Source organism: Octodon degus, unplaced genomic scaffold, assembly GCF_000260255.1.
Source record: "Octodon degus isolate 3935 unplaced genomic scaffold, OctDeg1.0 scaffold00173, whole genome shotgun sequence".
Lineage (NCBI taxonomy): Eukaryota > Metazoa > Chordata > Mammalia > Rodentia > Octodontidae > Octodon > Octodon degus.
In genome coordinates this window covers 1,399,337-1,415,563 of record NW_004524749.1, presented here as the reverse complement: position 1 = coordinate 1,415,563, position 16,227 = coordinate 1,399,337, and the positions used below count along the sequence as shown (strand labels likewise).

General features: G+C 46.6%; 1 protein-coding gene across 1 annotated transcript in view; it reads right to left on the bottom strand.

Moving 5' to 3' along the window:
* Positions 1 to 8,083, bottom strand: part of CUNH16orf78 (chromosome unknown C16orf78 homolog) — a 16,671-nt gene extending 8,588 nt beyond the window's left edge. The window contains exons 1-3 of the mRNA XM_004643402.2: positions 7,887 to 8,083; positions 4,615 to 4,728; positions 3,959 to 4,085 (exon numbers count right to left, since the gene is read on the bottom strand). Coding sequence (XP_004643459.1) covers positions 3,959 to 4,085; positions 4,615 to 4,728; positions 7,887 to 8,036 — 391 coding nt within the window. The 5' untranslated portion in view covers positions 8,037 to 8,083. The remainder of the gene's footprint in view (positions 1 to 3,958; positions 4,086 to 4,614; positions 4,729 to 7,886) is intronic.
* Between the last annotated feature and the right edge of the window lie 8,144 nt (positions 8,084 to 16,227).

The following is a 16,227-nucleotide window of genomic DNA, read 5'->3' as shown; positions in this document are numbered from 1 at the left end:
AAAAAAAAAAAAAAAAAAAAAAAAAAAAAAAACACTTAGATATCTATACGGTCTGCAAAACCAGTGGCCAGTTTTATGGAAGACAGTTTCTCCATGGGCTGGGAGAAGGTGGTGATTTTGGGGTGATTTGAAGGAGCATACAACCTTAACCTCCCCCTGTGAACTCACAGTAGGGTTTGCACTGCTATGAGAATCCAATGCTGCTGTGTATCTGGCAGGAGGTGTAACTCAGGCAGTGATGTGAGCCATGGAGAGTGGCTGTGAATACAGGTGGATCCCTGCTCACTTGGTTGCCAATCACCTCCTTCTGCAGAACCTGGTTCCCAACAGGGCATGGACAGGTCCATGGCATGGAGGTGTAATTATTCCATGTTTGAAGAAGGCAAGGGAAAAAGTGGCATCCCAGAGAACTATGGATGAGGACAATGGCCAACTTCCCAGGGAAACAACATGAATGAGGAGAGAAGAGCTCCTCATTACAGGATTGACAGAAGAAAGGCTATCAGTCTAGACCTCAACATTCAACAAAACTTCCTTTCAGAAGCAGAAGCAAAAAATAATTTTTTTGACATATAAAAGCTGTAAGAATGTATCACCAAGAAACTCATATGACAAGATACAGTAAAAGATCTTTAGGGGAAAGAAAATGACTCCAAACCTATCGCAGCTTTATTTATTTACTTATTTATTTATTTTTGAGGCACTAGGGATTGTGCTTATGCCACTGAGCTACGCCCCCGGCCCATGACTCCAGACAGAAAACTGAATCTATATTAAGGAATGAAGAGCACTGAAAATGTAGGTAAACATAAAAGTTTCCCTGGAATTATATTTTACAAAATATTTGTTTGTTTGTTTTTGTGGTATTGAAGATTTAACCCTAGGCCTTTGCACTGAGCTACATCCCTATTTTTAATTTTGAGACAGGGTCTCACTAAGCCACTAAATTGACCAGGCTGGGCTTGAACTTGTGATCTTCCTGTCTTATCTTCCCCAGTGCTGAGACTACAGGGAGTTTACCACCATGCCTAGCTAAAATGTTTTTAAACTTCATGTATTAAGTTGAAAATGTTTTACCCAATATTATTTCAATATTTAAAAAATTCTGAAGTTGACTTTGCATGTCAGTTTTATACATTCAAGGTTTTATGCAGTTAGTTTACTTTCATTTCAATTGAGGAGTTCCCTTTAGCATTTTCTATAAGGTAGTTTGGGTAGGGGTGTGGTCCCTCAACTTTTGCTTATTGGGATAGGTGATCCTACATTCTGAAATACAGCTAAAATGGGTATAGTATTCTTGACTGTAGTGTTCTGTAACATTTCATTATTTTGAGTGTTCCCCTTTCCCATCCTAACCTGTAGTATTTCTGCTGAGAAATTCACTGATAGGAGACTCCCTCATATGCACAAATTGCTTTTCTATTGTTTTTGAAATTCTTTTTGCTAAGACTTTTGACCATTTCATTATGAGTCTCAGGGTAGATGTCTTGTTACTCAGTGGGAGACCTTTGAGCATCTTGAATCTGGATGTTCATATTGTTCCTCAAATTTGAGACGTTTTCCAGCTACTTTTTTTTGAGCAGGGTTCTTGCTACATAGTCCAGGCTGGCTTCAAACTCTTGATCCTCTAGTCTCAGCCTCCCAAATGCTTAGATTATAGCCATGTGCCTCCATATCTGGCTTCACTATTTCTTTTCCTTCTTTCTTTTTTTTTTCTTTTTTTTTTTTTGGTGGAACTAGGGATTGAACTCAGGCCCTTGTGCCAGGCAAGCACTTATTCTACTGAGCCATTACCCTGGCCCCTTCCACTATTTCTTTAAATAATCTTCTAGTCTGTTTCTCCTTTTTCTTTTTTTGAATGCTTATGACATGCATATTTCTTTGAGTGAAGGTGTCTCCTAAATTCAATAAGCTTTCTCCATTGTCTTTCATCCTTTATTTTCATTTGCTCCCCTGCTGGATAATGTAAAATGTGTCCTTGAAATCAGTGACTCACCTGCTTGATCATATCTGCCCACTAAAGTGCTCTATGGCACTTTTCATCAGACACTGTCTTCATCTTTTGGATTTTTTAAAGTGGTTGTATTGCTTTATTGTACTTATCATTTTGTTCAAGTATGGTTGTCCTAATTTCTTGTACTTGTCTGTTTTCTTTAAATCACTGAACTTCTTTAAGAGGAGTTTAACGACATTTTCAATCAGTTCATGAATCTTCATTTCTTTTCTTTCTTTTTTTTTTTTTTTGGTTCAGTACCAGGGTTTGAACTCAGGACCTTGTGCTTGCCAGGCAAGCAGTTCTTTGACTGTGCTATCTCCCGGCCTGATCTTCATTTCTTGAAGGTCAGTTTTCAGTTATTGGAGCTTTATTAGTTTTCAGGGCCGGGTGAGGAAGAACTCATAGAGGCACTCATTCTCCCTCATTGTCAGGATCGTGCAAGTCTGTGTGCCTCCTTAATTGTGTGCTTTGGGTGCCTGGCTTGTCTTGCCCTAATCCAATTCTTGAGGGTGAGAATTTCCCACAGTGAAATGTAGCCAGGAAAAATCTTGGGAGAGAAGAAAAAGAACTTGGCAATCAGGGAGTCGCATATACAATTTGCTTGCTCTGTGATGTAATTCTTTCCCTCTGCTGCCCCCAAAACTTTGGTAACAATCCGCTCACCTACAAAGGCATCAAGTGAGATAGTTGGGGCCAAATCAAGGAAACAGGGCAGTTTTGTGTGCGGGTTACTAGGAACCAAGGAAGAGAGAAAAATCTACTTGAATCAGGGTCTGGAGAAACTCATGAACCTTACGGGACCAGGACTTCAGAGCCGGAAGGACACTAGGAGTCCCAGAAAACTTGTCTAAAGTTTGGAGTTTCCCCTGACACATAGCCAGTCTGATTTTGCATAACAAGTTTTAATAAACTTTGTATTTTGGAATAATTGTGGGCTTACAGAGTAGTTGCAAAAAAAAAAAAGAGGATTTTAGTACAGCCTTCGCTCAGTTTCCCCAAATGTTCACATCTTATATAACCACAACACAGTTGTCAAAACTATGAAATTTACATTGGCACATTATAGGGCCCCTACGGATTTGGTGAGTTTTTCCGCTGAAGAACAGTTCTAGGATTCCATCCAGGATCCTGCGCTACACTGAAAGCCAATCATATTTAAATTTGACAGACAAGTGACTACAGCTTGGTTTCAATGGCTTTGGACACTTTGCTGGGTGCAGTGGGGACAATTTTGTGTGAGCAAATTGGCGACTCCCGCTCGCTCGGAGACTCCTGCCTACTTTTCCCTGGGGCTGGCTGGAATCCCTTCTATAATCCTGCTTTACCAACTCTCTCTGCTCCAAAACCTCAAGCACAACTCACACATTCAGTGGCCCAGACCACCGGAAATGCTAGCGAGTGTTCTACTTGGAGGTGATCACTGGCATCTACTGAGCACCTCCCTTCGGTCAAGCTGAGGTGGTTTATGTCACCATCTCACTAAACCCCCATGACTATGTGATGTTACTGTCACTTTGTATAAGAGAAAATTGAAGCCCAGAGACACAGAAACGTGTCCTGGGTAATACAAGGCTGTGTTCCTCATAGGACAGTGGAGGCAGGATTAGGAACTTGCTTCTCCTTTCCTGGGTGTGAACTCTACCTGGTACCTCTGTCATGAACACTGTCAGAGTATCTGAATTAATGAGAAAATCTGCAACTCATGAGGTCAGTGTCACCAAAATGGCTTGGGAGCAGGGGACACACACACACTGGCTTTCCTGGGGAGAATGCAGAGCCTGCACAGGACCTCGACACACACTTGTCTCCTGTCTGGGCCAGCCCAGCTTGCCCTGGCATAGTCCCTAAGCCTCCACCTGGGTGTCTCTGTTTGGCGGGGGGTCCCTTCCCTAAGGAGGCTAAGAGCTTTGTTCCCCCTGAGAGCAGGGTGCCAAGGAAGATGGTTTCTGGCTCTTCCCTCACCTGTTCTTCTGGGACCTTCCTTGTCGTACACGCTGGGGAACATGCTCAGGCGTCTCTGCTCTGCTCCGAAAGGCGCTTGGTACAATATGCTGGAGGCTGTGGACCTCCTGGAGGTTTGCCCTATTGCCTTGGAGGAAGCAGGAAAGGTCACACTCTGGTTGCAGGATCTGGCTCCACTTGCCCCACCCTCAATGGGAAGCCTGGGCGGAGGAGTGTGGAGGGCGTGGGAGTCTTGTCTGCTGAGTGATGCTTCATTTTTACTTCTCCGCAGATGAGAGGAATGGAGGGGCCCTGAGAATACACAAGCCTTGGAGGGAGTGGGTCTTTGGCTGCCACTTTCACTGTGTAGCAGGGAGGCGCCTGTGCTTACTGGGCCATGATGTTTCCAAGTGTTTGTGATGGCATTTGGAGTGGTGCGGGGAAAGCGTCATGCAGGCAGATGCTGCTGACTGTGGAACTGTACTGCGGGACCCAGGAAACCGTGGGAGGGCTGGGTGGGGCTGAGTCATCTTGATGTCAGTGTGGGGCAGGCATGCATTCCAGAGCTTTCAGTGAACAATGGCCAGGCAAGGTGCAGGGGAACAGTGAGAGAGAGAGAGAGAGAGAGAGAGAGAGAGAGAGAGAGAGAGAGGAGGCCTGCAGGGCGGGCATGGTACCTGCTCCAGGAACTTCATCTTGGGGCTTGCTTCTTGCCGCGTCAGGATACCCTTGATCTTCTTCATGCCCTTCACCTTTGGTTTTGGGGGCTCCACCACCATGACCTTCTGTTTCTGCAAAGGGAAGGAGGAAAGCAGGCTGCAGATGACTATGAGAGGAGGCTGCCTTCTGTTCCCTGGGAGGAGATGCTCCCTGGTGAGTGGGTACTCCACACCCATACTCTAGGGCCCCATCTCCCTCCTGCCTCTCAGGCCTCTGGGCACACCATGGTAGCTTTGAACCTGGCCCCAGAACAACCTGCTAGTCCTTAGGTCTTGTGTTGCCCCTTTGCACTTGTAATCCACTGGTAGCTTCCTCTGTCACCCTCCAGGTGAAGTCCCCTCCCTCCCAAGTGGCCTATCTGTGTCCTCCTTGCCTGGCCACCAATCTGCCTTTGAGCTTGTCCTGCTTATGTAATATGCAGGTCATTCCCTCCCCTCCTTCCCATCCCCTCGCCTCTCCTCCTTTCCTCTCCCTTCCTCTCCCCTCTCCCTCTTCCGCCTTCTTTTCCCCTCCTTTCTTCTCTCCACCCCACCCATTCTGCAGCTCCAGAGCGTTACCATAATGCATCTTGACTTTTTCTTTTCTGGGGGCTCCTAGTGACTTGTGGAGGAGCCAAGTGCAGCCCACTTTGAACCGAGTCCCTGTTTTGTGGCCATGCCTAGCCTTACAAGGTACAGGGAGAAGCAGGTAGATGGCTCATTAGGGGCCCTCAGAGTCCAGTGGGTAAAGGCGCCATTCAGGAAGCTGATGGTGGGGTGGGGGTGCTAGCACACCTCAAGAAGGATGCGATCCACTGGTCTCCCTGAGCTGTGGCCCAAGGGCAAATCTGACCCAGGCTGCAGGCTCTGGTCACTTGGCTTGGGTTAGAAGCTGAGCCATCTATTGTTCCATGGCTGTCTTACCTTGGGCAAATTATTGCTTTCTTGGTGGTGGCTTAGTTTTCTCTTCTGAAGGATGGGGATGATGGTAGGAGCTACTTTGTGAGGTTCTTGAGGGAGGTAGAAGATGAAATAATTGCTACATGTAGGTGCAAGGCCCTCTGGGAATGGTGACCTTTGTGTCAGTGGATAGAAGGCTTTGATAAGGTGGTGGTGAGTGGGAGGAAGCTGCCCTGGGGTGGCTAAGGGTAGGAGGCATGAGGTTGCCATCTACAGAGGGCAGTGCTGGTCTACTTCTGGGTTATATCTGGTTGAGTGGAGACAGGTGTGCAAGCTGGGACTGGGGCTGGGTTTTCAGGTGGGAAGGAGAAAGGACAATGCCCCCGCCCCATCCTCCATTCTAATGGAGTTATCTGAGTAGCTCTCCACATATCTCTCAGTTTGGGGAAAGCTGGATGGGGTCCTTATGGAGAAGCCTTAAACCCCAGGACCATTTAGCAGTTGCTCAGAGGCCCTAGTGGCGGAGACTTGGGACCTAGGGAGTCTTCCTTGCTGCCGGTGGGTCATGGGGGGAAGCACCACAAGCAATCTGCAAGGGGAGAAAGCCTGCATTGCCAGGCCCACCCTGAGAAAAAGGGGAGAAGAGGCCCAAGAGCTCCATGCAAACCCTCACCCAGCTCTTCACTAACGGCCACCCTATCCCGCTGCTGTCTGAGACCTGCCTCATAAAACCTGCCACCTCCCTCCTTAGGAGCTTGTTTAGAAAGCTAGTGCTTCTGGGAGAAAAACGATGTGTAAGTGTTTTATTATATTTTTGATGTGTAAATTTATTTCCTCCTTGGGTCCAAAACTGTGTACAATAAAATCTACATATTTGGTAAGGATACTAAAACATTATTAGAATATATTCATAATGAAAGGAGATTGGATGTGAGTTTTGTGATTGAAATAAAGTTTTGAAAGATCCCAAAATCAAGCCCTCACTCTTGCTCCCAAAATAAAGATGGGGAGCAGGAGTCTATTGGTAAATCATTAGTACCTTTGTGGAAAATGTGTGCTGCTTGGATGATGTAACTGGCAGTCGGGACTTTCTGACTATGTGAGAAGTGAACCCCTGAGCTCTTCTGAAAGGCGGGGTGCTGAGCTGCTGAGAGCAGAGTGAAGGCGGTTGTGGGTGCTGGCGGAGCAGGACCTCAGAGCCCAGGAGCTGTTAAGCCTGGGTTTAGGACTCAGCTCTGTGCTTTATTAATTCGCTTGATCGCGGTGCCTGCCTTGGAGCCCAGCTGAGGGCCGTTGAAGCTGTAACCCCTGCTCAATGCTAGCACAGGCAGGGCTTCAAGTTGCTGCAGGATAAGCATCGCCTGAGTAACGCTGCTTCTGCGATTCTGCCCAGGGCTGGCAATCCAAGGGCATAGCTTTGCTCCCCAAAGGTGATGAACCTGGGGTGAGGGAATTCTGGGGAAAACTGAGGCCAATCGGTTGCTCTAGTTCCTGGAGAAAGGTGGAGCAGGTTAGAACTGCCTTTGAGGCAGGGCAGGGAGGAGGAGGTTTGCTAGCAGAAGGTGTCCATTGGGGAAGTAATGCCCTTGATCCTGGAGCCCTCCTAGGAGGAGGTGGGTGGGACACGGTAGGGGGCAGCCTCCTGGCAACATTAAGCACCAGGAGCCACTGCCGCTTAGCCTGTCTCAGATACTGTCCAGGGCTGACATCCCTCCCAGCCTGACTAAACTTTAGGTAGGCTTCTTTCTGGCTATGGACACTGACTGCTGTTTTCTTAGAGAATTTCCTTCAGAAAACTTAAACTTGTCAGTTTTTTCTCTGCCCCTCCCCCTCTTTTTTTTTTTTTTTTCTATTTTAGAGAAGGGCCTACAGGGCATTTCAGGGTCTATTACATGGGATTCATAGTGATCCGCCTGTTTACAACCTCCCAAGTGCTGAGATTACAGGTGCGCGCCACCATGCCCAGTGTCAATTGTTGTCTCAGTGCACCCCTGGGGTGGGACTGGCACAGCAGACCCGGGGATTGAACCCCCAGTCCCTGTGCCTTCTCTGCCCTTTTGAGATGTCAATCTACCACCTCTTGTTACTTTTCAACACTGAAATATCTTTCTCAAGTCATCCCTTTGAAACTGAATCAAGAGAGACTGTGCCCCTTTCAGTTTTTGTGAGGAGGGCAGGATTCCAATTCTGATAACCACCTATAAGCAAATACAGATAGCCTAACTGACCTCCTCTCTAACATCCCCTAATAGTTCCCCCCTAGTGCTAACTCTTGATTCTGACTTTCATCTTGTGGGTGTTCAGAGCTCCAGCTGCCCAATGTCCTGCACCTGCGCTTCTACAGAACACACCTGGACAGGTTGCTTCTTCTTTCCCTTCCTCCTCTCTAGCCACTCCAGCACCCGAGTGAGGTCAGACATCTTCCTCTCCTCTTCAGTCCTCCACATGGTCTTCCTCTCTGTGGGCATGAGGTCCTTTAGATCCTTTGGCTTCTCTGACATGCTGGAGTCCTGCCTCTGCCTTGGGTGAGTGGCTAGCACTCTCTCGATCCCTATGCCTGGACTGGCTGGTGTGGGTGACTCGCAACAGGGGTGTGGCCCCTGGAGAGGGTCACAAAGGCAGAGACCTGGACTCTTGGTTTCAGAAGACAGACATGTGGGGAGTGATTGTGAGGTCACTGCCAGGTTTTGCAGCTGGCACTGGGTCAGAGTGGAGGTGGCGATATGGGACAGCTAGGCAAACTTGTGCTGGTGCTCATGGACATTAACCCTGATGCAACAGGATGCATTTACCGGCAGAAGCTCTAATGAAGAAGGGATATCAGCTGACCGAAGAAGATCTGAAGGGAGAACAGCTCTGATGAGGAGGATCAGACTGGCCTATTCATAAAGAGCAGAAAGAACTTGCATGGCATCTCTGGGGTCGGATGGTGAACATTTCTGTTGGGCCATGTGTATGGTATTTTGGAGGGAAATTCTTCCTCGTGTTTTGGAGGTTTCTTTCTTTTTTTTTTCTTTTTAGGGGTTTCTTTGTTGTGGAGGATGTGGATTAACCATGATCTCATCCTTGCACACACCCTGGCATCATCTGCTTTTGTGGGGCCCCCGGTCCTTGCCGTAAGAACAGGGCTTTGGGGAAGTGCATTCTGGACCTGTTCACCTGGTGGGGGGAGGCATACCCCACCCCATTTAGTGGGAAGTGGGCCCTGCCTTAAGGCACAAGACCCTCTTGTCTCCTGTCACTATGAGGCTCCACCCCTCTGCTGCTCCCTTGGAACACCATCTTCCTCCCACTTGGGCCTGCAAGGTCACCTCCCCTCCACCTAGTACTCTCATCTGGACCTTGTCAGAGCCTCTCACGGGCTCTCCATGTCCACTTCCACAGAGATCCTGACAGACGTCAGCGCAGGCATCCTCCTTCCTTGTCTGTGAGTCTCCAGTGACACTTTCATGGCCGCCTTGATGTCCGGAGTTAATTCCAAATGTTTACCTTTCATGGTCATTTTGACTTGTAGCTGAGTTTATGCATTTCATAATATAGTTGTAAGAAAAACAAATATATAGTTGTAAGAAGTGGCAATAAATTCTTTTTTTTTTTTTTGAGACAAAGTTTCACTATGCATTTTGGGCTGAACTTGAACTCACTTTGTAGTCCAGGATGACCTAGAACTCACAGGGATCCTCCTGCCTCAGCCTTCCCAGATGTTGTATTTAGCAGAAAGACTTCAAAGAGATTATTATGCTGAAATTATAGGCATGCACCACCATGCCCAGGCTGGCCATGAACCCCTTTGTCTTTGTGTGTCAATGTCTTTAGGTTAGCTTTGCTTTTGCAGAAGATCCTCTGGGTAGCAGACCTTGGGCTAGGGGGTTTGTAGCAGCACACTGTGGTGCTCACCAGCTTCTGTCCTCACACTTCCATGGAGGAAGCCAGCTGTTCACCATGTTGCTGCTTTGGGGCTTGTGGGAATCATTTTTCTCTTGCTGATCTCTGCTTTTATTTTTTGTCCTCTGACTGTTTGCCAGTGATGTGTTTAGGGGTGGATCTCTGTATTCACCTGAACATTGTTGAACTCTTGGGCATATACTTAGTATTTTACATCAGATTCTAGAAGTTTTGAGTCAAGTTTTTTTTCCGCAACTTTGTTTTTTCTGCTTCTGGGACTCTGTATGCTAGGGTTTACATCTAGGTGTCCCCCCAAGGCCTCATGTAGGTACTAAGGCAGGCTTCTGGAGTTAGTGAGTAATTCATGACCCAGTGCTGAGATGGTGGATGAGAGTGCCACACCCCCGATAGCCTGAGTACATATAAGTGAAGAGGCTTGCTGCCTCTGCCTCTGTTGCCCCTGCTCCTCCCTTTTTGCTCTTACTGCTTTGCTGTTTTCCACTGCCATCAACTGCTGCCCTCTGCCATGTGCCACTCTTAGAGCCAGCCAAATATGGACTGAGACCTCTACAAACTGTGAGCTAAATAAACTTTCCTTCCTTAATTTTTTTTTCCGGGTGTGGCTGGCTCAGCCCACCCTGAGGGGTGGGGCTGGCACAGCATGTGGCGCCAGGGATTGAACCGTGGTCCCTGTGTTTGCCTAAGCTTTCCTAAGCAGGTGCTTTAGACTACTGAGCTATCTCACTGGCCCTCCTTCTTTAACTCTGGGTGTCAGGTGTTTTGTCCCAGTAATGAGAGAAAACTTACTGGGATACTATATATCCACTGGCACTCTTGTTATTGTCCTACTGGTTTCTAAGATTCTGTCAATTTTTCTTCAATAATTATTTTTTACTTTCTGTTCTTTAAATTGGATAATTTTTCTCACTCGATCTTCAGGTTCACTGATTCCTTCCTCTGCCATACATAATCTGCTATGGAGTTAGTCTAATAAATTTTTCATTTTAATTATACTTTTCAGTTCCCAAATTTCCATTTATTATTCATAATTTTATACCTTTACTTGAATTTTTCTCTGCTGATTCATTATTGTCATAATTTCATTTAAATTTAAAGCATAACTTGCTTTAGTTCTTTGAAGTCTTTCTGCTAAATACAACATCTACAAACATTCAAAGAGCATTTCTATTTACTGCTTTTTTCCTGATTATATGTATCACTTTTCTGTTTATTTGCATCTAATAATTTTTGCTTGAAAACTTGATATTAGAAGAATAGCATCTTCAGAGCTGGAAGAATAACTCAGCGGATTAAAGTGCCTGCAATCAGGCACAGGAGCCGGGAGTTCAATCCCTGGGCCTGCTGTGCTGTCCCCCCCACCCCCCGGGTGTGCTGAGATGACAATTGAGACTAGACATGGTGGTGCACATCTGTAATCTCAGCTCTTGGGAGGCTGTAAATAGGCGAATCACTACGTGTCCATTTTAGGAGACCCTGAACACCCTGTAGACCCTTCCCTAAAATACAAAAAAAAAAAAAAAAAAAAAAAGCATCTTAAAACAACACTGAGATTCCATCTCACCCCAGAAAGAATGGATATCATCAAGAAATCAACCAATAATAAATACTGGCAGGGCTATGGGGAAAAAGGAACACTTCCCCACTGTTATGAGAGTGTAGACTGGTGTGATCACTGTGGAAATTAGTGTAGTAATTCCTCAAAAACTAGGATTATTGGTGCTATTGGACCCAGGTATTCCCCTTCTGGGTATCTTCCTAGAAGAATTCTAATCATCACAGTGATATATGTGCATCCATGTTTATAGCGGTGTAATTTGTCACAGATAAATCTTGGAAACAACCCAAATGCCCATCGCCTGAGGAATGGATAAAAAAGATGTAGTCTTTCTATACAATGGAGTACTACTCAGCCACAAAGAAGGATAAACTGGAGACTTACAGGTAAATGGGTACAACTCAAGACTACTCCTAAGTGAAATAAATGAGACTCACATGTGTAAGCATCATATTGCCTCCTTGGAGTGAGAATCTGAAAGACTAAATATAATCTAAAATATAATAGATATTGGGAAATGGGACAAAATGTTCAAAATGAGACAGAAACTGGGATAAGGGAAAGGAGGAAGGAAGGAAGGGAAAGGTAATGGTTACTCTGTTACTATCTTGCTTTGAAATTTTGTTCTATTGTTTTCTCTTTAAAATTATAAAAAAAAAGTGTTCTGCTATGTGAACATGCGTAATGTACAAGTTAATTTGCTTTAGTCATCCCCCAGTGTATGCATACGCCAAGACAGGTTACGTATCACAGAAGTTTCACTTGTCAGTTGAAAACATTACAGCAACGTTGGATACTGACCCATGTCCCAGGATGCATTGCTATCTTCACTTCTCTCTGTTTAATAACATATTTGGGCTCCTTGCAAACTCTGTCAAGGAAGCTGTGAAGTCTTTCTTATAATGTGAAGTCCCTGGAAGCTTCTGATCAACTTGTTTGTACTCTTGTTTTTTCACACACAGCTTTGCTTCTAAGCATTGACTCTGCACATAGCGCATGGGGCAGCGGTCATGTTGGTGCCCCTCAAGCCTTCGTTCTCTGCTGAGGATCTGTGTGTGGCTAGAGAGGTCACAGCAGTGACCTTATTGCTGCATTCCAACAGATCCCAGTGTTTGGTGGCTTCACGTGTGTCTGAGCTGGAGTCTCTGGCTCAGGCCATAATCAAGCCCCTGGCCAGATGGGTAATAGGAGAGCCAGGCTGGGAAGGCCGTGCACGCCCACTGCCTGTGTGGGTCTTGGAGGACTGGCTTCCTCAAAGGCCACTGAGCTAAGAGCACAGCTCTCTGCTGAGCGCCCCTGGGTTTCTTGGTAGCTGCTTTTCCCTTGTTGACTCCTGTCGTATAGTGTGTTCTGTGAGAACAGCAAGGAGAGGAGCTACAGGGAGAGTCAGGGCGGGGCAGAATTCAGCTCCTTACAGCCTTTTCTTGCAAGTGACACCCGTCAGTTTTGCATTATTCTATGTATGAGCAGCAAATCACTGTACCCCAGGCAGAGGGCGTCACACGTGGCACTGGTGCTAGGAGACATGCCTCACTGAGGGTCCTGTTAGACGCAGCCTACTGCAGAGCACATGCAAAGCTTAGGCCGCTCTTGCATCTTTTCCATCATTTCCTTTCTAAGTGTGCTGCCTCAGGGGTGACCGGGGAGTGTGGCCACACCAGCCTTTCTGTTCTGTGCTCAGCGTGCATGCAGCTGTAGTCAGAAATGTCTCCGTCCCCATGGTGACTGCAACCTCAGCCCACTGGGCTTCCTGGCTCTCCTGCTTTTCTGCCTTGGGGATTGTTTTTCTTTCTTTCTTTCTTTCTTTCTTTCTTTCTTTCTTTCTTTCTTTCTTTCTTTTTTTTGTATTTTTAGGGCAGGGTCTACAGAGTGTTCAGGGTCTCACTACTAGATTGGACTCCTAATGGCCCACCTGTTTACTGCCTCCCAAGAGCTGGGATTACAGGGCAGTGCCAGCACGCTCGGTCTCAGTTGCCATCTCAGAGCATGCTGGGGGCGGGGCCAGGACAGCAGGCCTGGAGATGGAACCCCTGGCCCCTGATGCTAAAAGGCTGCCAAGAGTGAGTGCTGCCCACTGCTCTAGATCTAGTGACCCCTTTAACCACAGTAGAGAAACTGCCTGTCCTCAGAGCCTGCCTCACCTGGGAGCCTTCTTCCTGCCTGAGCGTGGAGGAGAGGGCAGGAGCACTCAGATGAGGATGCTGTAGGCTCCCGTTGTGGCTGCCCAAATTTCCTTTGGTTTTCAAGGATAAATGCTGCCCTAATTATTATGTGCCTTTCTTTGGTTTCCAGATTGCTGTATGGGCTGTTTTGGCTGATTTTGACTGTCGTTGTGGTTGTTTTTCACAGGAAAGATTTATTTTCTCTTCATTAAAAAAGCAATGCCTGGACCAACCAAATAGCTCAGTGGACTAAAGCACCTTCAAGCAGGCACAGGGGCAGGGAGACAGCTCCCGGCCTACCTTGACAGCCTTGCCCCTGGGGCACGCTGAGATGGTGATTGAGACTGGGCATGTTGGTGTGTGCCTGGAATCCCGGCACTTGGGCGGCTGTAAACAGGAGAAGCACTGCGAGTCCGATCTAGTAGTGAGACCCTGAACACCCTGTAGACCCTTCCCTAAAAATACAAAAAAAAAAAAAAAAAAAAAAAGACAATGCTTTTTGCCAGTAGTCTCTTTCTGTAACGTTTTGTGATAGTCTATTGCTACTGTGAAATGAAATTTATCTATTTGCATGCACATTTTTATTTTTTAAATGTATTTGGTTGTTACAGGCTGTTACTACGCAGCTTGGACTCGTGGTGATCCTTCTGCTTTCAGCCTCCCCAGCACTGGGATTACAGGTGTTGCCACCAGGTCCGGCTCTGGTGGGCTTAGCCTGCCTGAGGCAGGGCTGGTACAGCATGTAGGGGTCAAACCGTGGTCCTTGCGCTTGCCTAAGCTTGCATAAGCAGGTGCTTTAGTCTGCTGAGCTCTCGCTGGCCCCCTGCACACACATTTAAATGGGAGAAAAAATTAAAAAGTCTTCTTTTAGGTGGATTTTAGTATTTTAATTCTTGGTCACAACTCTAGAAGATGCTCCCCTAAATCTCCCAAGTGATACAATCTCACTAAAAGACAGTGACACAATCAGTATTCTAGACGCTGCTTCTGCAGTTCTGGCAAGGTGAGTTCTGCTTTGAACATTTTCCCTGGCTGACTTATCTCCCTAGACTGCATCACCTGTAGAATCTGCCATAGCTCCTGTCCCTCAAAACAAGGACTTGCCTTTTGCATTCATTTCTCTTTTGTCCTCCTTTACCAATATTCATTTATTACAACATTTCTTTGTTACCAGGCCAAGAAAGGCTTTACACCAGATGCCTTTGTGCATAGCTGCAGTGTGATCATGAAAGGGGGCCAGGTCTGCCTTTCTTCTGAACACTGGTGCAAACAAATCATCTTTGAGACAGAAATGTACCTGTTCCTCAAGGCAGGATGGGACACTGGAGCTGAAATGTGTCATTACCTTTTCTAACCGGGACAGCGAAAGACACTGTAGTAGAAGGGGAACAGAAGCCAGTGTAAATCCTGAGCCCTGGGCGCTCTGGGAAGCTGGCTTAGGAAAGTGCCTTGGGGGGCTCTTGGGATGGGGGCCTACCCCAAGCATCAGAATCACACCATGATAGAAGATGTTTCTACTAAAACTAGCAATATCACTCTGACTTTTCTTATGTTTTTCTTCTAGTTTCCAAAATTCAAATTGTCCTAGCTTTTAAAGCCTCTTTCTTTCCAAGAAACATTTTCTAATCTGTAAGTCCCTCTTGTCTGTGTAACATACAACAGTCATGGGTACATTTTTTTTTGTCTTAGGATCATAATTTTTCCCCCCATAATTTTATTGAGAAACAAATAGCAATGAGACACTTTCAAACCAAATTGGTAGGACAGTATCAATAATTAACACATTGCATACATTCTTCCTAGTAGTTATTTGCTGTACAAGATGCGGACATGATATCCTATATACAATATTAGAACAAATCCCTCTATTCATTAAGAGAATATAACTATATATCTATCTTAACCATTTTGAATACACAGATACAAAATAGACATTCATCTGTATCCCCCTTTTTTGTTTAGTTCCGTTATTTGAATATAATAGGTGTGTAAACTCAGCAATATATTTAAAAGAGTCCAGTAGCTCATAATAGTATTGGATCTTCCGCTACACTGGCAATGTCAGAAATTGTTGACCTGAGTCCCCTACAGCTCAACATAACAGCATGGCTTTACTTCTTATATTTTGTTTTTATACTTTTCTGCTGGATGGTTAAGACCAAGGTAAAGCAGGACCTATGCAACAAGAGTTGTAGCTTTTGGGTCTGATAAGGTCAGTGAAATCCCCCCAGGATTTATCCTGAGATCCTGTACTCATGGGTGCATATTAATGTCCACCTTAGGTTAGTGGGTCACTCCCAGGCTGTCATCACGAGGCCTCTGAGGAGAAGGGCTGGTCCCACTGCCTCTTCTCCACAGCTGTTGTTGCGGCAGCACAGAGCCCGGTTGGTGCAGAGTAGTTGTCTGACAACTGGGTTTTGTAGTAATAAACAAGAAGCAAATAAGAGTGTAAAGAAATGAGACATGAGCAGATGAACCAGCGAAGGAGTGGCCTTGTGTGGCCGCCCGCTGGCAGCCTCTGCCTCCTCTGGGCCTCCACAGGGCTGGAGACCCCACAGGCCCAGTGAGGGAAGGAGATGCTCAGGCAGGGAGCAGGAGGCAGGTTATTGCTCAGGCTGGCCTTGAACTTGTGATCTTCCTATCTCGGCCTCCCATAGTACTGGGATTACAGGCAGGTCCAAGTTCTATCCACAGGACATTGGCCTGGATCTCAGTAGATCTCTGAAGGCAGGAAGCACAGATTCCCACAGCACGGCATCCATCCTAGCTGTCCAGGACTTTCCAAGTGAACCTCTGGGTTAGGCAGCAGGAGTGCTGTGCTGGGGAGGGGACTGTGATTTACATATTGTGAGCTCCGCAGTAGAGTTTGCTCTGGAAATGCCTTTCCCTCCTGCTCTCTGCAAGGCCCCAAGGAGGCTTCCCTGAGGCTCAGGCCATGGTCTGGTTAGCCTGGGGGTGATGTGGAATTCCAGGAGGCCGCAGCACAGCAGCCGGGGGCACCGAGGGGGCTGGTGCCATTCCCACTCCTTTGCTGGATGACCTTGGGCTGCTGCCCAGCCTCTCTCTCCT